At 39.0% G+C, this 27,888-nt stretch overlaps 1 protein-coding gene across 1 annotated transcript; it reads right to left on the bottom strand.

The window, feature by feature from the left end:
* Window positions 1-44: 44 nt before the first annotated feature.
* Window positions 45-27,888, bottom strand: LOC134285614 (uncharacterized). The gene has a single exon (XM_062846729.1). The coding sequence runs from the start codon at window positions 17,534-17,536 to the stop codon at window positions 16,691-16,693; it is 846 nt and encodes a 281-aa protein (XP_062702713.1). The 5' UTR covers window positions 17,537-27,888; the 3' UTR covers window positions 45-16,690.

Here is a 27,888-nt window from a genome sequence, read left to right as displayed (position 1 = left end):
TGCGGGCATCGCCATCTGCTCCGCGCCACAACAGAAAACCTCTATTAATAATTTTATTTTCTTTATTCATTATTATTAATTTTTATTACACCAAACAGTTGAAACTTCTAATAACATGTATGGACAATGACACGCTTTGTTACAGAGATAAAATAATAAGCATAAATATACTTTTTGTTGTTTATGCAAAATGTAGATTTTTTTCCATTATGTGATTTTTTATCGCTTTTTGCCATGTGTGTGTGAGTGTGTATTTTCTGGTAGCTCTTGCTTTCTCTCTTTCTCTAGTTTCGCTCAATGTGTTGTTCTAGTTTACATTTTTCCTCAGCATTTTATGGTTTTGTTTCTTTCTCTCTGTGTTTTGGTTTCTTTTTTTCGTATTCTTCGTGTGTTGCTCGTTGATCTTAAGGTTTGTTCTTTTTAATCTGCTTTTTTTCGTGTTGCATTTGATCTCTCGTTTTCGTTTTTCTCAGCTCATATCTGCATTTTAGCTTTTTTTTGCATATTCAGCTCTCATTTGCTGTTCTTTGTTGTTCTTCTTTTTGAAACGGTTTTATAATGTGCGTCAACCACTTGTTAGGTATGTTTTAGTGTTTTTATTTTGGGCTTTATGTTTAATTTTTTCTTCTAGAAATCGACCATTATATTACAGTTTCGTTACTTTTTTACATTTTTTCTGTAGGTTTCTTTTGGTTTAATTTTAGCTTCTTTTGTGTGAGTAGTTTTTCTCGCTTGGTTTTCCTCTTAAATTTTATTTATAATTTTGATAGAAATTTTGAGAAAAAATATTCTCAAACGTAAGTGTCGTATGTTCATGCGTTTTCATTTATATATATTGTTTAAACGTTTCATTGTTCAACAAAATCTTCTTTTCGTGTTGTCTGATTCCGGTTTGTTTGGTTTTGCTTCACTTCCACGATTCTCCCGATCGAAATTTATTTTTTATTCTAACTTTCAGTTTTAGTCGTAGTTTTTCTTGTGTTTTTTGGTTTATACTTTACAATAAGACCTTTCACTTAAATTAGCAATAGAAACGAAAAAGTTATTTCAAAACGTAAGATATATTTGTTCGTTTTCCCATACTGCCATAATTATCGGACGATTTATTATCTTCGCCGTTTTTTGTGTTCTCTTTAAAAACTTTTAGTCGTTCTAAGTTTTTGGTTTTCGCTTAAAATTAACAAGTCCCGGTCACACTGGTTTCCCATTCCAGTGTGGTGGGGGGGACTGAATGGTATCCGAAATGTCTCCGCATGGGTTTTACAGCTATCGATCGCATGACAAGTTTTTGTTTTCTTGAAAAACTGATCCTCGTTTTTGGTTGTCTTTTGGGTTTACTTTCTTCTCTGGTTTCAAACTATAAATATCACTCAGAATATATATAGAAATATTCGGTTTTCGCGTTACTCCATTTTCTCAACAATGAGAAGAGGGTTCCGATTGTGCGCCGGGTTCCCTCCAAGTCGAAAGCCACTGGGAAACGTCGCCTCTGGTAGTTTTTTCTTCGATTTGGTTATTTGCCGAGTAGGGTTAGATGTATGTACAATGATTAAAATAGTTTCGTTTCAGTTGGATCGTGTGCCTTAATGTATCTTTTTTATGTTTTTTTTTTTGTTTTCGTAAACTAGGATATTTTTGCCAAAGTTTTCACAATTTATTTTATCTAAAAATTTCTTCTATACCAGGTGTGCCTCAATATGATACTTTTATTTAGGATTTTGGTGGCGCTTCGAAAAGCCATTATACACCAACGATTACAAAATATCGATACAAAAATACTCTTTTTCCATCGTACTTGCAGTTTCCATCGTCAGCGATAGTGCTTCGGCTATTTTTTTACATAATCTTTCTTGCTTTACATATTTAACCAGATTTCCAGTGTTCTAAGATTAGGACAAGGCGTTCCGTTCGTTTCCCGGGTGCTTTCGTGGCGTTACAGGGAACCACTGGCTGCGCAACTACTGGCTCTTCCAAATGAATATGGTTCCACGTTGGATTTTGTTTTCTTTTTTCTGGTTTTTGGTCGTCTTACCTTTTTCTCGTTTTTTGTTTCGCTTTTTTGTTGCTGCCTGAAGTGGTTTTACTCTTCAAAGTAATTCTTTTTGCGCGCGCAATCATTTTCGCTAGATTTTAGGTTTCTGTTTTGGGTTCGAAATTGTTGTCTCGCCTTTGTTTTTAGTGTTCCACGATGTTGTCAAGATTTTTTTTTTCGTTTTTGCTTAACTTTACTACCATTTTCCGTAACTATCAACCAAAGTGAACTCATAAAGTGATGGTTTTTGTTTTGCTCTGAATGATTGTTGCTTTCTGTTGCTATGTTTTTGTGGCCTGACTATTTTTTGGTTTGATTTGTTTTCCTTTCAAACTGCGCTTCGTCAAAAATTTCCAAAAACATAATTTTATTCTTGCTCCTACCGTCGGATTTTGACTCTTGTCTGGATGTTGATGTTGCTGTAGATGTTCCTCTCTTCTTTCTAAATATTTCTGCATATCTTCTTGTTGTTGTGGTTGTTGAAAAATTAACACTTCAATACTAAAACAGTGACAATAAAACTCAATCAATACACGTTAACAACTGAAGAACAACTGAACTCGAAAAAAATCCATTCGAACGTAACGAAATTGTCTCAAAACACACTTCCGTTGATGAAACTATGTATATTTGTTTGTTGTTGACCGAAACTTGTCTCCGAAATTGCCGATGTTGAGTTGAGTTGTCGAAAAGGTTTATTTTTTCTTCTCCTCGCTCTCTTCTCTTTTGCGTTTTTTTTCCCTTTTTTGCCAGTTTATATCTGCTATTGTTTCATATGTCGAATTTTTTTCCGAAAAAATCAAAAACCGTCCGAGAATCGTTGCTGATATATAATGCTGTGGTTGTGAGTTTCAATTTTGATTCCGGGTTTTGTTGCCTGAATTGCGGCCGCACTATTGTAATCCTGTCTATTGTCAGTATTGAGTAGGTCAAACACCGGAGAGTGGTATCGAACTTTTGGGGGCCGTGCGGGTTGTGCCGTGCTGCGGTGGATTTGGTTTCGCGATTCGGAGTTCACAGAACAGTGGAGTCCCACAGGCTTTACAGAGCCATTACACTCCGACGGATTTCCACAATGTGATAAAGCTTGAATCGGAAAAAAAACTTAACAATAGTTAGTATTTTGAACAATTTTAAAAGATTTTGTTTTATTTTTATGCTGCGTGTTTTAGTTTCCTATTCCAAATATTTTCCGTGTATTATCTCAAATGTCAGATGCAGTGTTGCCAAAGCAGTCCAAAATATGTATTTCGTGCAATATGAAATCTGTCAACTTTCACCCGAAAGAGTTACCATCCCAGTCTTGCTGAATTCGATGGAACACTTTGTTTCATTTTCATTTTCTATCACATAAACTGTTGGTGTAGACTAGGAGTGGGATTCGAACGCTATTTCGGGATCCCTGGAAAGTGATACTTCCGGAAGGCGTGTACCAGCTAGACAGATGGCTGCCGATGGTAACCCCAACGCCAGAAGGTTGTCAATAATTTCAAATTTTGAAATACTTGAAAATTTTTACGCAGATTTTAAGTTTATTTTCATCAAAGTGTCAACCTAAAATGCTTCATCCTCGTTTGTCGTGATTTCGTTCGGCTTGATGACATTTTTAATATTGGAAAGCCGGCTCTAGAGGCATTGTAAAGAGTTTGGGTAGTGACTACAGTTAGGATAAGTAGTTCAGTTTAATATGCACAGCAACGATCAATCTTTACAGAATTATGCTGAATGGTACAGCCCAAGTGGCCTTAGTCCAAGAACCTTTCTTTCGTAAGGGGAATTTCTGTTCAGGAAACCTTTTCAATCCTGTGTTTGCTACTTTCAGTGAACATGAAATGGCAAACTCGCGTGTCATGCCTCGAGCCTGTGTGCTTGTCAACAACGCAATCATCGCTACACTCGTCTCTGAACTAACCACCAGAGATGTATGTGCTGTCACTATTGATGTATCCGTTGGATACCTCAACAGGAAATACGTCTATTGTTCGGTTTATTTATCGCATAATGAACCATCCTCTACGGATGCTTTCAAATAAGTCATCGCATACTGCACTTCAAAAGGCCTCCCGAATATTGTTGGTAGTGATACCAATGCTCATCGTATCATCTGGGGCAGCTCGACATTAACTTGAGAGGGCCCAGTTTGAAGGAGTACTTCAGTAGAACATGTCTTCGATTACTTAGGCAACCGCCGAAACTTCATGATATCTGCTAGAGAGGAAATGTGAGACATAACGCTTTGCTCTAGCAGAATTAATCACGAGCTGATCAATTGGCATGTGTCAGATAAAGAATCTTCATCTGACCATTGCTATATCTTTTTTTGAACACTTGAATGTTAGTTCGCAAACTTTGCGTTTCAGGAATCCCCGGTCATCTCCCTGGGATCTCTTTACTGATTTGGTTGCGGCCAAATCTCATGGATACTCACACCATCACTTGACCCTCCAAGTTATTAAGATGATGCCGTTGATACTGCAACGGCCTTAATCATGGAAGCTTGCCCTCTGTGGTCTGTGAAGACCACAAGAGGAACCCCTTGGTGGAAGTCTGATCTGGCCAAGCTCAGGAAACAATGTAGAAAAAGTTGAATCAGACAACGTTCGAGTGGATCGGAGGCTTTCATGTCGGCTCGCACGGCCTACCAGAAAGCTCTTCAGTCTGATGAACGAATTTAATAGAAAAAGTTTTGTACAAATGTTTCCTGTTTGGCTGAACAAAATCCTTGCGAAATCTCAGGATTTTCGAGTGATGGAACTTCGTTTTCCAAATGGCGATTTCACGTCCTCTGATGAGGAAGTTGTGGAATGCTTATTCAGTACACATTTCCCATCTTTGTAGTAACCTGATGTCTTTTCTTGTTGTTATGATTCTCTGGCTTCGGCTCGGAGTATTATAACTGAAGAGTCGATTGAGTGGGCAGTAAATCCTTTCAAATCTCCTGGGGCAAATGGGATTTATCTTATTTTGCTGCTGAAGGGGATTGATTATTTCACACATGTTTGAGAAAAAAAAACTTCTTGTTTGCTTTTTTGCTACAGGGTGTATTCCCGAATCTTGGCGGGATATTACTGTAAAATTTATTCCGAAAGTGGGTCGTGCGTCGTATGAAGAAGCAAAGAGTTTCCGACCTATCAGTTTGACCTTTTTTCTGAAATGCTTAGCACGCATTGTGGATCATCACTCTGTGATGTTCATCTAGCCAACGTGCCTCCTCATGTGAACCATCATGGCTACCAATCTGGTAAGTCCACTGCACTGTGACTCTTTTACACAAAGTTGCTTACGACATCGAGAAGGCATCAGCTCAAAATCAATCCTGCTTGAGTTTTTACTTAGATATCGAGAGTGCTTTTGACAACGTGCCTTTGGATGCCATATTAGAATCCGCACGCAGTCAATTGGATTCTCCAAATTCTCGAAAACCGACATCTCTTCTTGACTGTGCGTCAAGCAGCGATTAAGAAATTGAGTGTTTGCAGATGCCCTCAAGGGGGAATCTTGTCACCACTTTTGTGGAATCTCGTAGCAGATACGCTATTGAGGTAACTTAATAAAAGCGGTTTTTTTACTTATGGTTTTGCCAGCGACTACCTAACATTGTTAGTCGGCATGTGCATCGACTTGATGCAAAGCGCTCTTAATGTAGTTGAGGGTTGGTGTCGCCAATATGACCTTTCGGTAAATCCGAGTAAAACATCTATTGTTCTTTTAACGGAAAGGCGAAACCGTAATGGCGTCCGATCTTTGCGTCTCTTTGATTTTGAAATTTGACGTAGCTGGAGATCCGGGATCTAGAAAGTCTACCTCTGGATTTGTTCTCTTCTTCGTAAGAGCAGGCTTGTCCGCACTGAGCGCATGAAAATTCTGCTCTTTCGGTTTACACCACCAAAACCATCATATTTATGCAATCTTCCTATCTTACCTGATAGAAGGATGTCTGAATATCCTAAATGTCATTTCGAATTGTCAAAAAATCGCACCGCAGTGCCGCACTGAGCGTGCAAAGAGAAATTCACTGGGGTGAATTCACCCGGGTGAAATTCTCTTTGCGCGCACAGTGTGACACTACGGTGCAATTTTTTGACAGTTCAAAATGACATTTAGGATATTCAGACATCCTTCTATCAGGTGAGATAGGAAGATTCCATAGATACGATGGTTTTGGTGGTGTAAATCAAAAGAGCAGAATTTTCATGCACTCAGTGCGGACAAGCCTGCGTAAGAGGAGCTGCCTGGTCGAGCAGGCATCAGGACTATGAGTGCAGAGTACGTAACACTGGGAAAGACGTGTCAGGAGGCGGATACCTTGTTGTTGATTTCTGAAAACAAATTAGTTAAAACTATCCCTGAAGTTTTGAAAGTTCATTCAATTGTCCGCCAGAAATGTTTCAAATATCCATTATCATCTAAAATTATTTTAGAAGAATGCAAGATAGGCATCACAAAACTTTTCAACGTTTGCAACCTAGAGATCAGAGAGAAACTCGTTGAAATGCTAAAAGTTCTGGAAAAGCTCAATATTCGGCTCTACCCCATTTGGCATAACACCATCTGGCATAATGCCATTTGGCATAAAAGCTATTTGGCATAATGGCCATTTGGCATAACAAGGATTATGCACATTCTTACCAAGAAGGCTGATCTTCGTATTATGCCAAACGGCATTATGCCAAATGGGGTAGAGCCCAATATTCTTCACAGTAAGGGGTCATTCAAATATGACGTCCATCATTTAGGGGGGAGGGGGGGTCTGAGAAAGTGTGACACTCCATATGTTAGGTATACGAAAAAGCGTGACAGAGGGGGGAGGGGGGGTCTAAAATCCCCGAAAAATGATGGACGTCATATTTGAATCGTCCCTAAACGCAGATCAGATTTGGATGTCTGCTCTCTGTGCCCTTACCGCTCAACTGGCATCGCTGCTTTGGCCACTGACCTTCCGCACATGACCTCACGCCATCTATACGTCATGTTGCACAGTCAAGCTCAAGCGTTTTGCCAAACGGATGGCACAATGGGCATTCGACACCGGCCAAAATCAATGAATTATTTCTTCCAACGCAGTTTTATTCTAAGTATTTACGTATCCGGAACTGATCACAGCATAAAGCCACCCACCCACCACGATTCAACACTATAGCACTATAGCACAACCTCGACCACAGCCGACCCAAAAAGTAGTGCGTGCATCTCGTTCCCCGGCGAGCTGGCGGCGATCTTGGGCCTCGCGGACGAACATTGTAGGTATGTCGCTGTGGCAGGCAGCCGGGAGTCACGGACACGGAACACCACTCGCCGGCGTTTATATGAGCTGGAGTTGCACAAAATTAACCGTTTGCTATTGTTGTTTTCTGTGTTTGAGTTTTATTTTCAACCGTTTCCCTGTTTGTTTATATTTGCGATGGTGGTCAATTGGTATTATAGTTCTTCTATAACAACTATATAGAGTTAAACTGTTTCCTCAATTGATTCAGTTATTGTTGATTGCTGATGCTGATGCTGGTTTGCTGTTGTCTAACTGTTTCTAGAATGGTTCCTTCCTGTTCTGTATACTTGTTGGCTATGGCTGTTGGTTAAATACACATCGTGAGATTTTGTTTTTCACATTTTTTTTTCAATGACTGATTATTACTGTAATTTTTGTTGTCTGCTGTGTGTTTGTGTGTATGTGTAAAAAAGTGATTCAAATTTTATGCTGCAAAGATGTTTTGCATGAGATTTTTTAATTGATACGATAGATTCGACACATATTAGAATGTAAAATGTTTCCGATTGGATTATTTTGCTTGCTTGTTCAATACGAAAACTGAACCTGAAGAAATTAACTGACTTTGAAGAGCATTGAAAAATCGCCAAAATTGTTCTTACACATTTGCTTTGATTTTAATGTAGATCGTTTGTTTGATTTTGTTGTTTGCTTTCTAGATTTCCATTTTGTTCTCAAGATAATAAAAATAATCAAGGAAACATGCAAGCCGTTAACAACTCTTGCTTGTTTCCAGAATGGTTAGTATTGAAAACCTAATTAAAACAAATCAAATTCTCTTACAAGATGAGCTTCTGCCAAAAAGTGTTGGGTTTGACAAAACAAAAACCAATTTTGCTCGTAAGCGTGTCATTATTACCAGCATTTTACTGTTGTTTTTTTTGGGTTTCGAGTTTTAGCTTCGTTCAAAAATTTTGGCACAAATGTTTCCTCTGTTTTTATTTTTTCTCTCGCAAAAGATTTTCAACTACATTGTTTTCATACTGTTTTAAGTGTGGTTTTTTAAGATTTTTTTGCTGCTATTTTTCTGCTGCATTTTTTTTTTCTTCAAATATTTTTAGGTACTTTATCCTATTTCAACTTAAAAATATATTTCCCCGGCGAGAAAAATCCTGCATCCGGGGAAGTTTTGCGTGTGTATTATCGGTTCTGTAAAAATGAAAATCGGTAAATAAACATGTGTTAAGTATTTACATTTTAACTCCAAATTTGCTCGTCTGCCTCGTCTGTCCCGGTCCTTCAGAATCCTGTGGGTGGGATTCTGCGGGACCGCCCTCGCCCGTCCGCCGTTCCCTTCACATGTGTTGGAGTCGATAAAAAATCAAAGAAATCATTGAGAAATGTGTACCCATCGCCACGTGTCAAAAGCCCAAACAGCCCTTCCAGGATCCTTCCTCTAGAACAGGAATTCTCAAGCGTTTGCCCCCTTTCGCACAGTAGTGGCGTCGGTGGTGGCAGTTTTGGCAGCGATGGGTACCTCTGCTGGTCTATTGTTTGTCGTACATAGTATAAATATTTGCTGTTTGTGGGATTAGTGTCTGTTTTTTCGTATTTTGTTGGTTATTACTTTTACCATTGTGTCACAGTTGCTGGAAGCGTTTCGACGTCAAGCCAACATCTGAGTACCGATGGTGATGGTTTGGTGGGGCTACAGTCGTCGAAACGCTTGACCATTTCCAAACCGTTCGTTCTCGACTGCCGTGGGAATCACGCGCATTTTACGTGTTGTTGTGTTTGTGTGTTTTTATCTTCGCTTCTGCCTTGTTATCTCTCACAAAACTTTCTATGAAAAACAATTGTGGTGGTTACATATCAAAAAAATAGAACTCAAAACTCCCAAGTAGTACCGAAAATATTTTGCCGTTGGTTTATCTCATGTTTTGAATCAATCACGGTTTTGCAATTTGTCCTCTGTAGCAGTACTCGCCTGCAGTTTAGCGTCTCTCAGTCCTTGTTGGAGATGCTTTGGGATAGTGGTTAAGCCGACGTGAGTTCACGTGACTGGCTACAGATTTGATTTCCGGTTTCCAATTTGTTTCTTTTTTACACATTGCGCCAAAATCGTGTGCCAAAATTCGAATTGTCCGATTGAGATTGTTGAACAAAATGGAAAAGTATGTGATTCTGAGTGCACATATTAAATCAGAGTAGTTGAATCTTTTCGCATTTGGTTGGTTATGTTTTTGGTTGCCTGTTGTTGTATTTTTTTCTGTTTTTGTAGTTGTTTCACAATAAAAGCATATTTTACGTGTCAATTGAAATAATGCTTCACTTGCTTGGTTTTTGTTGGTTTCCATTTAGGTATTGATGTTTGATGCCATCTTCTCTTGTGTAGTTACTGCTGTTGGTTTTGCTGTAGGATTTTCCTTTGCTGAGAAATAATTTTTGAATACTTCTGATTATTTGATACTATTTACTGTTTGTGTCTGCGTGTTTATTTCATTTGTTTCTTTTCATTATGTTTTTTTTGGTTTCATTAAATAGAGAATAAATACATATGCGTGTGTGTGATTGTGTGTGTGATTAAAATTAGGTTACAAAAAATAATTAGTACCCGTTGTCCCGACCGCAGACCGAGTGTCCGGGCGATCAACAGCCGTCTGAGCCATTTATAGGAATCATCAAAAAATCCAGCTCTGATCCACGTTTCCGTTTCAACGCGTGCGAATCACGCTCCAATCCAATGCAGCGGCAGGGCGAGGTGCTTCATTTGGGCCGAAAAATCGACATTTTTTTTCAATTTCGAATGGAAATTTTGACTGAAAAGCAGCGCTTTGATTTGGCTGCGTCCTAAAGTATTTTTTTTTGAAAAACGAACATTTGCAACACTGCACAACAGTTTAGTGCACCTCCCTGCCTGGCTACGAATCTTGTCTCCAAAAAGTGTCACTCCCTAAACGCTACTAAAGATAGTTACTGGCTCAACGCTGATAGCGCCCGTCCAAAATCTCACTGGGCCGAGCACGGGTTTGCATTTTCTTCTTGTTTAGTTTATTTTTATAGTTGTAGTTTCGAATAATTACTGGATTTGCTGTTGCTGCTTCTGCAATATTTTGTGTTTCACCATTTTTTTTTCTTTTAAATAAAAACCTAGTTATTTTCTTCACATTAAAGTTGTTTCAATTACAATTTGATTCGATAATTATTAAGTAGCATTTGTTTCTTTTGATGAATGCAGTTGTCTTTCCTCTCGTCCACCTCGCTATCTGTCGTACAGTGGGTCTTCCTCTTCTGTTAAGTAAATTGACGATTCTTCAATACATGTGTCTGTATGTGTGTGTCTGTTTGATACTGGATCCAATCTTAACACAAAAACAAAAATCTTTCATCCGGATTCGGTTCACTTCCCTACATGGTAGTACTAGTAACTGAAACAATCAACAAATAAGAATTCAACAAAATGCAGCCAACTTCCCTCCCCCCAGGAGGGGGCAAGTTGACTCTCGCTCACTAGGTGGATACAAGGTTTCTGTGCTGTCTTTCCGTTTGCTGCGTTTTATTTTATACAAAATTTGAACTAAGATTGCTAGAAACATAAAGAAGATGCAACCGGATGCCCTCCTTGGGCACCCGGGTGCCATTTCACGTACTTACGGTAACTGATGCGATTCAGAGTCAATCAAATCAAAGCCACTAACAAAATGCCTGTCGTGTACAAAACAAAACGTGTTCTTTTGCCTATCTCACGCCCGCAAGCGCAGGCTTGCGTGTGTGTTAATGCTATCTGCAGGTTTCTCTTCCTGGTTTTGTTTTTATTTTTCTGGTTTATTGGAATTATAATAAGAGTACTTAAAAGTTAGTGATTTTTCATGCAAGGTTTCTGGTTAAAATTTCTGCTGTTACAGTCATGCTTGCTGCCTTCTGCTTGTGCTCATCATCTGCTATGAACATTTAGTTTTCTTGCTTCATCCGCATTGTTATTTTTCGATTACTTTGCAATAAGTTTTTGGAAATTTTTCTCTTTTTGTTTTGCTGGTTGTTGTTTGAATGTGTTTGTGTGTGTTATTTTCTATTTTAGTTTTCTTCAGTGTGACGTGGTGGTAGACGAGCAATGCTGATCACTGATTTTTCATTGACTCTGCTGTTTTTCTTTGCTTCTCTGCTTGAAAACCCCGTTTTGTCTTTCATGGTTTTACTGCCTTAGGTGCGATTGCGTGTGTGTTGGTTTTTCCTTTTCTGCTATTTAGTAGTTTTTTGTTTGTTTGGATAATGCGGGTAAGGGGACTTTAAACAGGAACATATGTATGCATTCGTTTAAAGAGAAATCATACGGGACCGGGAGCAGTGAGTGGCGCCTCGCATGTACGAGACAAGCCCTGCCAATCGCCGGTCCAAAAGGGGCGAAACTAATCAGCTTTCACCAGATTACAAATGGATAGTAGAATTGGTAGTTTGCTTACAATATTTCATTAGATTCGTGTGTGTGAGTGTGTTCGTAGGTTGAATATTTTCTCATCTCTTTTAGTATGCATTATTTTGTTTTCTTTATTGAATACTACTTGCTACTCACTTCTTGACTGCTTTTTTCGGTATTTATATATTTGAAAGAATTACTTGGCCTTTCTGTCTCTGAATTAGATAACGGCTTCGTTCAGTTCTGCGGCTGCCACTGGGGGCTTATTTTTTTCGCCACTAGAGCTTGTTTTCCGGTCCGGGTGTTACGTAAATGACAAACTTCTGGAGTGTTTTGATACTTTTTGCTGTGACTGTCTCGTCCAGTTTTCTCTGCGTTCACGTTTACTTAGTACGTAACAATATAATTTTGGATTTCTGTTTTTTTTATATAATGTGTTCTTAAATGTAATTTTTTTTAGATTTTTTTAGATTGACATAGTGCATACGTCGTGTTATTTCTAAAGTTTTCCATTTTCGTCACCTTTCGTCTTTTCGTCGGTTTTGCTGCTATTGTTTGCTATGGGTGTGTGTATGTGTGAGAAACTGAAAAATCCGGTTTTTACTATTGCATGCAGTTGTTCTGTGTGTTTCACTGTTACTTTTTTGTTTTGCTGATTTCGCTGCTGTGTTGGTGGTGGTGGTAATTGTTTACTTAACAACTCAGAAAAACAACACCGGATCGCCCACAAACAGTCGTGCATTTTAGTGGGGCGAGAAGTCTATTAAAGGGCCCGTTTTTTATTTATTTTTTATTCTCTTTTTTTGTATATAAAACTTATTTATTTACTTTTCATTTTGTAAAAATCAACATTTTATATTTTTATTATTATTTTTCTTGAAGGCACTTTAGATCGGACGTTGTGGCCCAAGAGTGTGTGTTTGCCGTGTTTCGGTTGTAAAAACTTTACTTTTTTTTGAAAATTTTGACGTTTCGTAATTTTGTTGTTTTTTTGCCGACGATGAATTTCGACTCATGGATGGTGGTGTGTTGCTATTGCAATTTTTTTGCTGCCAAATGCTTGCGATTGTTTGTGCCGAAAAAACGCGCGCGCGCTCGTGCCAAATGGTTGATGACCGTGTGCAGTGGCCATCGTTAATGGAACTCAAAAGTCTAAACATTGTTTTGGTTTTATTTCTTTTGGTTGCCTTCATTGTGTCTATTGCAAGAACGGTTTTGGATTGTGTCAGAGATAAAAAACTTGTGGCTATTTCAGTTTTGAGAATGCCCGGCTGTTTGTGTGGTGTACGATCGCAACTGAACCTGGTTGGTTTGAGTGTGTTGTGGCTTCTTTCGTCTTCACTTATTTTTTGGTATTTTTTTTATGTTTGCTGTTCATGAGCTGCTCCTTCACATTGAAGCTGTTATTTCGTCAAAATGATCATGAAGAGTGTGTGTGTGTCACGCTGTGCCATGCTGTTGAATCACGCTTTTTTTCACTTTTTTTCAATCACCAATAGACAAGTAGTTTGGTTTGCTGCACCACTTCTGGGTTTGAATTCACGGTGGTGTTTTTGTTGCACATTACATTGTTGATCCGAATACAACTTGAATGACGTTTCCTTGTCTACCGTGTAAAACGTCCGAAAAAAGTGCCAAAAGTGCTCCCTGTAATCAAAAGCGGAATTGGTTGGGTCCGGTGGTAGACTTGTTGCAGTTGAGGTGATGATGTGTTAGAATCTTGAACTTCTGAGGTAAGTAGATTGTGTTAAATAAATCTAAAGTTTCATTATAAATCCTCTCTGAACAACTTTGAAACTCCCTTTTTTACACGAAGCTTAAGATGAAAACAGAAGAGTATATAAGCTTGAGTCATTTATTTATCCCAAAGTGCTTTGCTTTGTTTGAAAAAGCAAAATGTCTTGATTAAGTCAATCAAGCTGATAATGCTTCATAGATAACATCGTATCTTGCATTACATTCACCGTATTCATGCATGCATTACTGCTCGAGAGGTATCTGAGGAATCCTGTACTAGCTCCCCAACAAACATTTTTGCTGTACAAGAGTGGAACAAAGCACCCTTAAGTAAATTTTAGCTCAAGAAACTGTTGTTCTACTGGTTCTGTTTCTTGGGTCACCATGCGAAGAGAACGGCATATGTATTGTATACAAATGCGTGTTTCTGGAAAACATTTTCACTCAAGAAAAAATCATCGACAGCTCAATGTCAAATTAAAAAAATTGAAATGTGCGATGATAACAGCATCTCATCACAATTTTACAAAGTTTTCAAGTTTTCCCAACTGCTATGTAGAAAAACACAGAAATATATTGGCATTTTTGCAGATACAGCGGCTGTTCACTCGTTGCGACATATTTACATTGCAACGAGCGAATGCCATTCGCTAATTGCAACGTCACTTTGACACTAAAGTGCATCAAAATGCACTGACAGCATGACTGACAGTACATATTTGACACTTGATTGCCTTTTAGTTGCAAATATTTGTCAAATTTAGAAATTAGCGGACTTGCAACTTAAAAACGTTGCAACGAGCGAACGGACGCTGTAATTTCCATCCATTCCATTCCATCCATTCCATCCATCCATCCATACCTTTGTGGGTCACAACACCAACACATACAACAACGACAACCGTTTGAAAAAAATCCGGCTTCCAAGAAGCAACACTGCGCCTCCAAGCTCCAAGTTTCGGCTCCTTTGGCGATTCCAACCAGCGAAGCAGAACTACCGTCCGGTGGAGTCACCTCCAAAAACCCCTACGCTAGAAAACCGCTTCCGCGATAGACTATTCGGACATGGACGGCATGCCTTTCCCGCCAGCTCAAACGATTCCGATTAAACGGTCCCTCCATCTTCCATACAACCTCCGAAGCGATCACCGAGTCCACCAGCCCGAAGTACACGACGCTGACCTAAAATCATGCAAATCGCCAGCTCCTGCACCGATTCCCGAGAGGTCGTTTCATCAATCATCCCCTCGGATAAGCTTTTTTCTCTGCCGGTACTTCATCCGCGGCAGCAGCCTACATTCGGAACATCGTCACCCGATTCCACGCAGAATTTTCGTCCACATCCAGAAACTGTGTATTTTGTTAATTATGTTTATTTTTAAAATAAATAAAGTTAAACAAATAATAATTTTTCCCTGCATTTTTTTTCATTGTAAACAAAACAGAAGACACTACCGTTGAACTACGCGCATAGTAATTGAAACAATATTACCATGGTCTAGCATACTATGCAGTGTACCATGCGCATAGTAAAGTTAAGCACAAAATTTGATTCAAAAACACTATGAAATGTAAACATAAAGCAACATAGTAAATTGAACCCCGCACATGGTAGATTCAAGCAAAAAGTATGGTCTACCAAAATCAAGTAGTAAAAGTGTTTTAATTTCACCCTCGATACAGTCAGAATTACCATGTCCCTTTTTTCAGTGCATAATCAAAAGATTGTTTTATCCATCTGAGCCACAGTATTTCCCAGTATGCTAGATGGGCTAGAACACAAACGCTTCGAATTTGACACTCCCAAAACAATCTACTCGGCAAAATTCGAGTATATCACAACTTAGTTTTGCCTAACGTATTCTCCACGCCAATTTCATGTTCTGCCGTGTGCGGCATAGTTGTCCCAAGTTAATAGGGATTCCCATAGAACATGGGACAACTATGCTACACACGGCAGTGTTGTATGCCGAAATTTGAATCTGATGAGGTGTTTTGAACTTGAAGTTATCAAAATGTGCCGAAAGCTCGTAGTCGTTCGTTTCTTTGTTTTGGTTATTTTGCCCGTGTTTGGTGAAATATTTCACAATGGAGAGGAGGCGCTTACTCAGCTACACTAAGAAAAATCCGCGTCATGGTTCCATATGAACGCACATTGCAATTTTTGTAAACAAATCAGCGAAGCCTGATACCGATTCTGATATTGTCTATCCGGTTGGAATCACAACAGACATTCAATCAAAAATTGCCATTTTCTTGGTCTACAACCGTCGCAACTGTTTCGCAGTGTTGCTGAGAACAACGGGAAGGATGCGCACTTTTTTGACATGATTCAAAAACGTCGCGACTTTATTGTGCGACGTCCGGTTTGGTGACGGCCCGACAATAACAGCGAGATTACCGATGTTCATCAGAACGAACTGAACATAACGTTCGAGCCGTATGAGGATTGCGATGAAGCGACAGGATCGTCAGAACATTGAAGAAGCATCGGGATGTCATTCTAGTTTAGCAAAACCTGAGCAACCTGAGCGTGGTCATAGTAGTCGGAAGCTAGGCCGGAAGTGCGATGAGATGCCATTTGCACTTTATGCCACTGCGATATGAGATGCTCCAAGTGTGATGAACTTCGTGAAGAGTTTCGGGAAACATTCCGGACATCAGGAAAACAACAAAACAGACCTTGTGCAAGGTTCCAGAAGGAAGTAAGTCAGTATCGTGCGAGATTTTGCATGAAACGTGGTTAGTAGTTTCGACGGCCAGACTCACGTGGATTCTTAAATAGGATCGAATATAACTACAGTGACTCGTATGCATCGATGATAAGGCTGGAAACATGCGACTGGTTTTAACTGTTGCAGAAGAGAAGCGCTTTGAAGTTCACCAGGGGGATGGTAAAACAACGTTTTGGAACTGGAATCTACGAGAAGACATCTACATGACGCTACCAGAGAGCGATGATGGAAGCAAGGGGATTGTTTATTGACTAAATCAAGCACTGTATGGCCTCCATGAGTTGACAATAATGCTTCAATTTCGGCGTAGCGAAAAAGATCGCTATCTATACATGAGAGAAGGAGACGAATCACAGCTATTTCTGCTGCTATTTGTCTCATCGTACGCTGAAGAACCTCGTGAAGAAGCGTCTAACAACTAAGATCTAGATGTATGGCCTATGGCAGGTCGAAAGCATTCTCTGCAGGTGCATCGAGAGAAATATACATTATTATTATTATTATTTATTAAAGACACTTTACACCTAAAGTGCATTCGCGTCGGATTATTTCAAATACAATTGTAACTATAACATCATTTTCTTCTTCGATCTTGTGATAACTTTCCACGTCGAATCGGAATTCGGAGCACTTTCATTGCATGATCGCTTGGCTATATTTTCATCTTCCGTTCCATTGGTTGACTCGGTTGACAACCGCCGCTTCGCAGAATCAGTCTCCGGGGTATCATCCTTTCCGTTCTCACATTCGTTATTGGAGTCGTTGTTTTCGTCATCGTCATCATCGCCGCCGTCACTATCAGGTCTAACCGCTGCAGGTTCAACTGAATCGCACTGCTTCTGCACCTTAGCCGAGCTGGATGATGGTTTTTGTTGCTGCTGTTTTGTTCTCTGGGATACTGACTTATCGCTATTGTTAGGGTAGCTGACGTACGTGCTGTGGTTGTTCACAACGATGTGCGACGGTATCGGTTTATCCAACCTCATCCGGACAACACGCACACCGTTCGGTACTCCCGAGAAGAAATTCTTCCACACTTCATTGTAGATAGAGATTACTCTCCCGTATTGCTGCAAGTGGTCGGCGATGGTATCGTTGCACATTTGAGGTGGAAGATCGTGAATCCTCACCGTCGTTGTAGGGCCATCCACGTATACCGGGATGTAATATTTTACTCCTTCTACTACAAAGCAGTGTCGCAAGTGATGAAGCTTTTGTAGCCGCGGGGCTACTCCAGGATAGTTCATCTCGATGAACAAGCAGTTTTTAATGTTGTGAATCTGAATGCTCCTTACATCAGCCATATCAAGTTTGATATAATGCTTGAGGAACTCCTCCACTTTCTCCAAAGCGGGTCGATTTGGCAAGACACCGAAATCCACTACCAACGTGTTTTTTCTGAATTGTGCCATCTTGCATCGATGCAAGTAGAGCTACGAGACAATGCGTTACAAAAGACGTCCGTCGCGCACGAAGAGCGGTTGTCAACTGAGAAATATACAGAATCGCGTATAGTGGATCACTCAAGGTGCAAACTTGGAAAATCTTCAAAGAAGGTGTGGTGTGGAAACAAAGATAAATGACATTCCTCTTGTATGTCCTTCGCCTATCAAACATCATTACGAGCTCGTCAGTGTGATGCTGCCTCATTGAGGAGTGGAGCTTTGGTGGAGCAATCGTCTTCATCGTGCGGTCCCGTATTATGTCAAGTGATTTCACTGTTGTTTTCTACACACTTATTTGAAATGCCAGGTTTTCAGCATTATCTCGAACTTTCGCCGAGATCCGCACAGCCGAGTGCTCGGCAAACAACAACATAATCGAGATCTCAGCAACTTTGACAGTTAATTACTGAGGTTCGGCAACTGTTTTGCTGAGAATCAGCTAACAAATACAGTTTTAACTGAGATATCAGTTTTTGAGTTTGCTGACTAGTCGGCTGTGCGCGGAAAGCCGAGCCCGTGAATATTTTTTAAATGTGTACACACTTGAAACAGAATGCCGAGATCGGCTGTGCAAATCTCGGTTAAAGTTCATTTGCTGAATCTCGGCTAAACAATTGATGTTTGAAGTTTGATGTCAGCGGCACCCATAGGTGCTACTATGAATAAAATTGATTTTTTGCCGACATTTTAGTTAAATTCAGGTTGCCGACCATTCAGCTGTGCGGATCTCGGCAAAAGAATGAAAATTAGCCGAGCTCAACTAAGTGTTAAGAAGGTTGGAAACAGATGGTTCCAACGAGTTACTCCGTATTCACAGGAGAGTCGGCATGGAATATTGTAAGCCAGCGGCGTTGCCGATGGAATTCCGACTGCCAAAGAAAGCGGTGAGGAGACGGAGAAAACACCTCAACTATATGTACATGGAAACGATTGGTTACATGGTGAATGTCGCACCAGGCCAGAATTGTGTTCAACGTTGAATATCTTAAATCAATAGCAATTATCGGGGTTACATGAAGCAATTGTTGCGCTACCTATTGGGAACGACGCACACGGATTGAGAATTTCGTGGAGGTGAACTCGTGGTGAATTCGTTGCGTACTCCGACGCGGTTTGAGACAACGACAAGAATGATAATGATAGGCTATAAATTTCTGTACTGAGAGTGTTCAACGGAACAGTGATGTGGTTAACATGCGGAAGCAATTATCAGTAGGTTTTGGCTTCGCTGTCTTCTATGGTGGAAACATTCACAACAGAGTTGCTTGGTGATTTGATGAACGTTCTGTATAAGACCAACAAACAATATTTTCAAACAGAATTTGCATCACTGTGCCAACTGCAAAAGCTTTCTGTTTTTTAGTTGACACTGGTAGTCCATAGATTTAGATTTCACATGTTTTTCTCGTAAAAATCAAGAAAACTTTCCGAAATTTTTGAAACACTCCACAGAAAACGATGTTTTCTCTCGGATAAGTGTTTTCAAAGTCACATTATTTTTGTAGAAATTAGTTTTAGCCTAAACAATTTACAGCATTTCTGTTCTGGCTCCGAGTGATTCTGCTCCCCACCTTCTATCCCAACGTCAATCTACAACAAGACCACCTTCCGTCCGGACCCGATTGTCATTCAATTTGTTCGAAAAATTTTGACAGCGTTCGGGAAATTTTGAATTTTGAAGAAAAATTTCCAATTCTTACCAAGGCGAGTTTCCTACATCCTCGGTACCAAAATTTTAATCCGCACTTTTTCGCGCCAAAATCAAATACGAATCATTTGTGGAATCGCCCAATCGATTATTGTTTCACAATCATTTTTCGAAAACTAATCCAACCTTCAAATATGAACTGTGGTTTTTAACCCCATGTGTTGTTTCTGTTTGAGTGTGCGCGAGTTGAAAACGAGATGTAAACTAAATGGCGAACGAACGGCTCTTCTAGCGAGGGCCCAACTGAATCGATAACGATAAAAACACGTTTCCGCTTCACATCGGAGGGGCTCGAATGGGACGCGCAATCCGCCCAATCACAGATGGAGGAAAAACCCGGCCCTTCCCGAGCCTCTTCAACAGTAAAGTCGTATTGTTCCGATTGATATGGTATCCTGTAAATCATAAACATCTCAAACATTATTTCTCGTCCAATGTGTGAGATCGGTCGCATCGGAATGCATTTTTGTATGTGTGTGTGTAAGTGTGCGTGTGCTTCTATTGTTCAGTAAACTGTAGACAAACGGGCGTCCGGTCCGACGCACGGACCGGGCACCCGTCTCAATAACTAACCGAAAACCTGTTTTCTAACCAAGGATGTGTACAAACTAAAATGTCTCTTCCGGCCGGCCACGGCGCTCGGGCGATACGGGTCCTCCCGAGCGGAACCGCGGTCAAGCCGTGCTTTGGTAAATACAAAGATCTGCCGGTTTGCCGAATGGTTTGGTTGCTTTCCTCAACCTGTTCGCGAAAAGTTTGTTCGTTTGTTTACTTTTTAGAAATAACCGCTACCATGACTATATTTTTCTTCTTTTTTGAAATTTGTTATTTTTGGTTGTTTTGTTTCTTGGGAATAAATTACAGTTGATTTTTTTTTGTATTTTTAATTATATCTTTTTTGTCTTTTAGCATTTTAGTCATAATAATTCTCAAGAAAGTTTGTCCTCCGTTTCTCTCTCTCTTTATTTCCTCCTTTTCTCTCTGTCTATCTGTGTGTATGGTTTGGCTTCCAACAATTTTACATATACTACATCCCACATTTATAAAAAACTTTCCAGTTTTTTACGGTTCTGTGTTTCTGTTTGGTTGTATTCCTAGCATTCTCAGTGCTACTATTTTCTTCGTTTCTGTAGGTTTTCGTCACGGCTTTCGGTGACTTTCCCCCTTTGTTAATCTATCTCTTTTAAAAGATCTTGATTGTTAGTGAAAGTGTTAGTGTGTGTGTTTCCTCTTCGTTCTTCTGTTTTGATACTCGCAGTTTTGCCCCTTTTGTGATGTTTTCTCATTTTTTCTGTGAATATTTCCTCCTAGCCTCTTCTCGTTTTAGTCTATTTACTCCTATTTTACGACTTAAACAAAAAATTAATTTTTTATGACTTCTTTTTCACTATTCATTCACGTCTTCCTTCGTCAAAAAAGAAAACTACGCATTGCATTGTTAGTTATGATTTAGTTTTCCGGTTTCCTGTTTTGTCTCCACAGGCACTCGCAGGTGCCCATGGCAACACGTGTGCTTTCATGAATGTGTTCTGTGTCTGTGAGTACTAAAAACGCAGATGCAGATGAATCTCGGTGAAGTCTCGTTCATCCTTACAACTTTCATGGTCTTGCTAGATAATTTACCCATTTTTCCACTGGTTGAAATCCCATTTCCAGAATTCTGTTGTTGTTGGATTAATGATGTGACACGCAAAAAATTTTACTTTTCATTTTTCCACTTTTGTCCACTCCAAAGTTTATTTTGTTTTTCGATAAATCCACGAATAGAACTCAAAAAGGAACTTAAAGTAAATTTTCCAAAAATTCAAATGGCGAAAGTGAACATTTCCGAACCGAAAGATCATTTGAAAAGTATCGAACAACATCATAATTCGAAAGATTTCTCACTGAATTCGATTTGCTTTTGCTTTGTGTTTCTGTTTGCCGTCCCGTACCACAAATCATCACACTAGTAGGATTTTTGTTTTTTAATTAATTACATTGATAATGTGTTTTCGCTTAGTCACAATTTGTGATTTTTTGTTTTCGTGTTTTTCATTTTTCATTTCTTTTTGTATATAAGAAAATATAATTTAAGGCAGATTTTGGTAAAAATTACACACAACTGTTGTTTGTTTGTTCTTTTTTTATCCTTAGTTTTGTTTCCCCAAAATTGGTTTAAGGGTATGTGTTCTCCATTTCATTTTAGTTTTAATAATTTACTCTTATTTACGTTTTTTGCTTCTGCTGCTTCTTACTGTCTCTTCATTTTTTTTTGTTAAGATAAGGCGCGAAGGTGCTTCAAATAAGCTTGTACTTTTTTCGTGATATTTTTAGACCGGGTATCCCAAACATTGCCGAGAACGTGTTTTTTACTTTAGTTTTTGCTTTTTTGTCCTTTCGTATCGTTTTTTGGTTGGAAAACACAAAGTCGAAAGAATTGTCTCCAAAAGTTCCGAAAAATTATCGATTGTGAACCAAACTGTTTACTTCCCTTAGCAGCGTGTTATTGTTATTGCGCTGGAATGTTTTTTGAATTACCTTCTCTATTCTCTATTTTTCTGTCGTTTGCTGTTGTTGCTTGCACTGGAATCTGTAACTCAGGAGTAAATTAATCAATTCCAAATCATTTCACAAAGTGATGCTATTGGTGTTTCGTTTTCGATGTATTTTGAAAATTTCGTTTGGTTCTGACCTCGAACACAAATGGAGGAGCTTTGTTGGAGATTTTTAACTGGAAAAGTTTTTGTTTTATCAAAAATGCTCCTCTTTGGTCAGAACCCAAAATTTTACCGAATTTCACATGTCTCAGATTTGTTCAAATTTTGCCGACAAGTATTTTAAATAACTAATTGTGATCCATTCAAACGTTAATTTTGACAGCCTATTCGTAACATTTTTATCATTTTCATTTGCCTTTTTCGCAAACGACTGAATTTTTGTAAGCACCCTTATAGAAATAATCAGGAATGTTCTTGTTTTCTGCATTTTTCTCTTTCTAAAGATCTTGGTTTATCGTTTTCACATATCTTCATTCACTTCTGATGTTGACTTGTTATCATTTTGTCTGAGTGTTGTTTAACTCGCTTCCTCGTTGAGTCTCATTTATTAAACCTTTTAAACATGTGTGTGTGCATTTGTGTGTGTAAATTTGAACTAAATCTGTTAAACCTCAAATCAACGTTTGCCCGCGAACCAAAGTTTGAAGAATGCCAACGCTTCGAAGCGGCACTGGCATTCGTTAAAAACGTCCGGTAAACATTCGTTATCTATATTTCTTAATTGTTTCCAAAATATGGCCAAAAGTTTCGTCTGAATCTGGTTTACTTTTTACTGGTTTGATTGTTAAACTTCGGAAAAGCTGGATTGGTGGCAGGGTTTTAGGGTAGCAATTTCTCCGAATTCAAACGGAGAATGTTGCTATCAGGAATCCTCCGACACCGTACCAAAAACTCAAGTCAAAATCAAACATTTAAGTGGTTGAATGTGAGCCTGTTGGTTGATCTGCTCTATGCTCTTGCTCGATCTTTTTTGAGTTAATTGTTGTTCTAGTTGTTCGATATCTTCGTACTGCTTTTATTACCGGTCACAATTCTTTTTTTTGTGATTTGGTATAGTTGCAAAATAAGTTTTAAACAAAAACGTTCAGTACACCCATTAATAAGACCGATTCTAACTTGCTGATGTTTTGTGTTAATATTTCAATCTGCTTTAATTCATTTTCTGTATGTGGTTTGTTGTGTTGTATTTGTTTTTATCTCTGCTTGGTGTAGTAAGCTAGAAAACCAAAAAACTGTTCTCACCAACATTAGATCAATTCAAGTGGAGCTGAGCCCGTGCTGTAGTCATACTGCGCCATCAGTTCGTCAACTGGTTGAAGGTGTTGACTAAGGCGAGATAGCCGAGCGGATGTGACTGCACAGTGAAACTCAGCTCGTTCCATTTTCCTCCAGCAGATGGCAGTGCTGAACAGTGCTGACGGTGGTAGGCAAATCTGGTTGAGTGGTGCGTTTATGTAGTGTATTGCTTTGGATTTGCCCTTTTGCATTTTTCTTGGATAAGTTTTTGTTTCCAAATCAGAGGCATTTGGAAGCCGAACGCTGGATTTCTACTGTGCAGTCCGGGAACGCCACTTGATTCGAGACTTGCGGGCGATGTTAGATGATAGTTTTTCTTTTTTTTGCGTTTGGATCATTATAATTCTCTCTATAGCTTTGTTTAATCCTAATGTGTTTATTATTAATTTTAATTCCTATAAGTAAATATGATTTTTACTCATCATGACCTATAACTAGAGCGAAAAACTGGAAAATCATTAGTACAAACTAAATTCGTTTCCTAACGCAAAAAGAACGACACTTTTGTACGTTGAAATGCGACGAAAAATGGCCACGTTCCGGAGCACCCACGAGGGCTTCCGGTACGTCGTTATGGGTCAACTTAGGTTCTTTGACGTATTAATCATTTCACTCAAAAACCGAAACATTCTCTATTGCTCTACGGCCCTTCGGTAGGGCCTGGTCATGGATGTTCCGCAACGGAAAGTACTCGTTATCTGGATTTCGGTTTAAAAACTCAACAAAAAGCGGAAGCCGCCGTCCAACGGTGACTTCCGCTGATCCGTTTGCTATTGTGTTTTTTGTTTGTTTGGTTTGTTTTTGTGTGGGAACGGAAAATAACCTGTTGGCCATGGCTGGCATCTATTTTGCAGTGTTATAACTGACTTATTTACTTTTGTTATCTTGTTATCAAAAATTAAAATGCAGTCAGTTCAACGATGATGCCTAGGACGGCTTGAATGAATCTAATCCCAAGGGTTAAGAACAGAAACTTTTATGCTTTCGATGTTACTTGTTTTTCTGGTGTGACACTTTGTTTTCTGTTTGATTTTAATGAAAGAAAATATCTCCTGAAAGTGAACTGCGGCTTTGGATCGCCAAAATGTCGCTTCTTCGTAATTGCCCACTGAACTAAGAGATGTGTCACGTGCTTCTCTGCAAAAGAATCGAACTTTATCTTCTCGTTGAACCGACTGTGTAGTAGTTGAGCTTTTGTTCGTGTGTTTATGTTCATTTTATACAGCTCCTTTGGCCGGAGAGTCAGGGACCCCTCGAACGCAAAAGGAGGAATTGTGGTTTGGTTTTTAGTATGGATTAATTCAAGACAGAACTGATCGTCAAACTCAAACTTTGTTGGTTGATGATGATGAACGAACTCAAGTGCTTCTACCGAGAAATCAGAGCTTAGAAAACTGTCAAACTTCATTCTGAACTGGGTTTGCCGTGTTTGTTTTTTTTTTCGAGAGATTTCGCTTGTTTTTTTTCTTGTTTTCCTAATACGCTTTTAAAAATAGTTCATATACTTTTGTTCAATAGGTTGATTTCTAACTTTTTGCTTAATTTCACATGTTTTTCACGTTTTTGTCTTTATTTTTGTTTCCATTTTTAAAATATATAATAATTTGAGGTAGATTTTAGATTCCACGAAAAGTAGATAAAAATATTGAAACTGTCAAACGCAACTGTAACACTTCAAATCAGCAGATTGTATGATTTTATGTGCTTTTAGTTTTGCTTCGATTCGAGTTAAGTCTGCTTTTGTTTACCTAACTGGTCAAGACGTTCTGCATGTTTTGTGTTTACATAATAATCTTGTTTTTGCTTATCGAGGGATTCGTTCGTTGAAATTATTCCATTGAGTAATGTTAAATTGAACTAAATTTCAAAGATTGATCACCTAAAACATAGTTTTGCGCCACGCGGTGTGCTTTTCACCGCTCAGTGGCTTGTGTGTTGATTTTTCTTTATTGTTTGGTTCCAAAGTGTGGGCATAACATGTTTTTATACATTTTTACAACTGTTTCTGCTGCTTGGTTTGTTGGTTTCTCTGGTTTCTCTGTTCGGTTTTGACACGCTGTTGTTGTTCAAGTGATACTTCTTCGTTTTTTTAGTTGAACGATCGTTTCGCTCTTTCCAGATTGGCTAACAGTGACGGTAGAGTAGTAGATTGAACTGTCAATCTAGCTGTTTGTGGAACGTTTCTACCTTAGCATGATCTCCAGACTCCAGGCGTCTGCCTTCTGGTTCTCTCTTGTAGTAGGTGCCCCGGAGTTACCAGAAGAATTAAACCCAAAGCCTCGAGATTCAATACTTTAGTGGAAGCTCCTATGGCTATGTGGCGGGAAAATGACTACTTCCATTCGATAGATTCTTATAGCTACTAAGTGATGTTTGTTGCTTCACTCTCATGTGTCATTGTTGTTGCTTGTTCGAATCATCGAACTCTTACCAGATAGGCTGACCGTCAACTGCGACTTGCCACGATCAGCAGGGTTCGATCCGCTCGCCTCCTCCCAAATCTTCGATAGTGCGCTTGTTGTTCAGCTTGCTCAAGCCGAGAGAAACGACGCTAATCCTTCGGTGGGAGTTTGCGGCAGAACCCTGCAATGGCTCGAGCTGACGTCCCTCTGGAACAAACAAAAGCCCCATATTGTTGTGGAATGCTTGGCTGTACTTTATGTTTACATACGCGTGGTTGGTGTTGTACAAATCAAACTGAAAGAAAAAAAAACGTTTCACACTTAGGTGGGAAACTTTTTACAATATCCTTTAGCACCACGCGGAGGGGGCCACTTGGATACGTCCATGGGAAAGGGTCACATTTACACATTGCTATTGATCGGTTTTGGCTGTTGCTCTCTATACAATTGATCGACTGACAAATGCTGCTCTGAACAAAAACCCATTGTTTGCTGTTGTTTGCTCTCTGTCAGTTTCTGTTTGGTGGTGTGGCGATGGTAGTTAGATGCTTAATCGGTTAAACTTGTTTGACGGTGTTTTGTTTTCTGTGTGTTGCAATCTATGTTTTTTTTCTGGGTTATAATTGTTGAATCTGTTTGCTGTTATGGTATATTTGTCGAAAATTTCATGAAACTTTACTGCTTCTGCGTCATTGTTCTGCGTTGCCATCCATGGCGGTGTGTTTTCATTTTTTCATCTTCATCTTCTTCGTTTGGACTTGTTTGTAGGATAGTCAATATACAGAGTGGATGAACGGTATCGGTTGTCCTGTACTCTTAAGCGGTTACAGGTGGTTCAGTTATTTTAAAACGTTTTACACTTGCATGACATTCGGTATATTAAAATCGTTAAGATATACCCTAAAAATGATTCGTTTAACACTAAAATGGTTGCTTAATACTACACCTTATGTAGTTGCGGTCTTTCCACCCGCGCAATAGTCTCATTCAGTCACTCGCACTGTCACACTTGCTCTCATACTCACACCTAATGTCGGAAAAGGATAAATGTATTTATTTTAATTTTACTTGTGTTTTTGTTTTCTCAGTTTGTGTGTACGGCTAAATTTGATTTGTTTCAGTTTCCTATCTCGGTTGTGAGCTGATATCCGCATTAACGACCCCAGGCATCTGGGGCTTTGGCTATTGTAAATTTTCCTTATAGTTTTTCTTTGTTTACGGTTTACGGTCACCAATTGTGGTTGCTTTTAAAATTATCATTCACATTATTGCAATCGAAAACAAGATTGTATCTGTTGAAATTGTAATATTTAAAAAGTTTTCTGGCACTATTGTTGAAATTATTATTGATTTGAATTTTCTTTTCTATTTCGGCTGTGCTGGTTCAGTATGTTTCTACACTTCTGGCTGAGCTTATTATAGAATTTTCGTTCACTATTACTGTTTGTTTTTTTTTACTTATTTGTGGTAAATTCTTTTTCGGTATTATCTGTAGTACACATGCAATAGTTAAAATATGGTGGTATTGACACCGAATTGAATGCGAAATTGTAGGCATTATCTCCCACTGCTGTTTCTATACGACAATCAAAACGTCAAAAGTTACACAGATCATGTAATGATCCACACAGCGCACAGCTTCCGTCAAATTGACGTACGGGAACTGCAGCGGAAGTTGATGTTACGTTTCCGACCATCGATTTGGTGCCAAATCCACAAAAAAATCAAATAGTTACGAGTTACACTTGTTCCGAAAATGACAATCAATCAAATGGTTTTGAAATCCTCTTTGGAGGATTCACCCTTTTGTTTGAGCTAGGTAGATAATAAGAAAACGACATCCAAATGGTTTGTGGTTTGTGTTGGTTTTAACTAAAGAACTTTGCGGCTCGGTAGTGGCAAGATTGGTTTTCTGGCTCTGCACTGGTTTATGTATTTCCGATTCTGTAAAGTCACCGTGATAGACTATCTTCGCTATTACTCATCAACGATAATAAAAATGATGAGTATAGCCAGAGTATGGCTCATGTTTGCTCCAATTTTGAAATTTTGACCTGTTTAAAACAAAAATGATACATTTTTTTGATAATTTGATTAGTGGACAGAAATGGTTTATTTCGCACATTTATCTCAGTGTGCCAGATGGCCGGCGCGAGAATGCTGAGAGCGACATCTGGTTGTTAACCTTAGTGAAATATTTCAAACGGAAGCACGCTAATAAGATTCTACTCGTTTCACGACTCCTATTTGGGAATGAAAACATTTCTAGATTGAGTTTAATAAGGGCGAAAGTAACATGAGAGAGTTCTCTTCATCGACTCTCTCTTCTGCAAATTAAGTGACAAGATGCAAATTCAATCGAACTTTTTTACA

Source organism: Aedes albopictus, chromosome 1, assembly GCF_035046485.1.
Source record: "Aedes albopictus strain Foshan chromosome 1, AalbF5, whole genome shotgun sequence".
NCBI classification, from domain to species: domain Eukaryota; kingdom Metazoa; phylum Arthropoda; class Insecta; order Diptera; family Culicidae; genus Aedes; species Aedes albopictus.
Note: the sequence above shows the minus strand (reverse complement) of the source record. Positions and strands in the feature narration are given on the sequence as shown.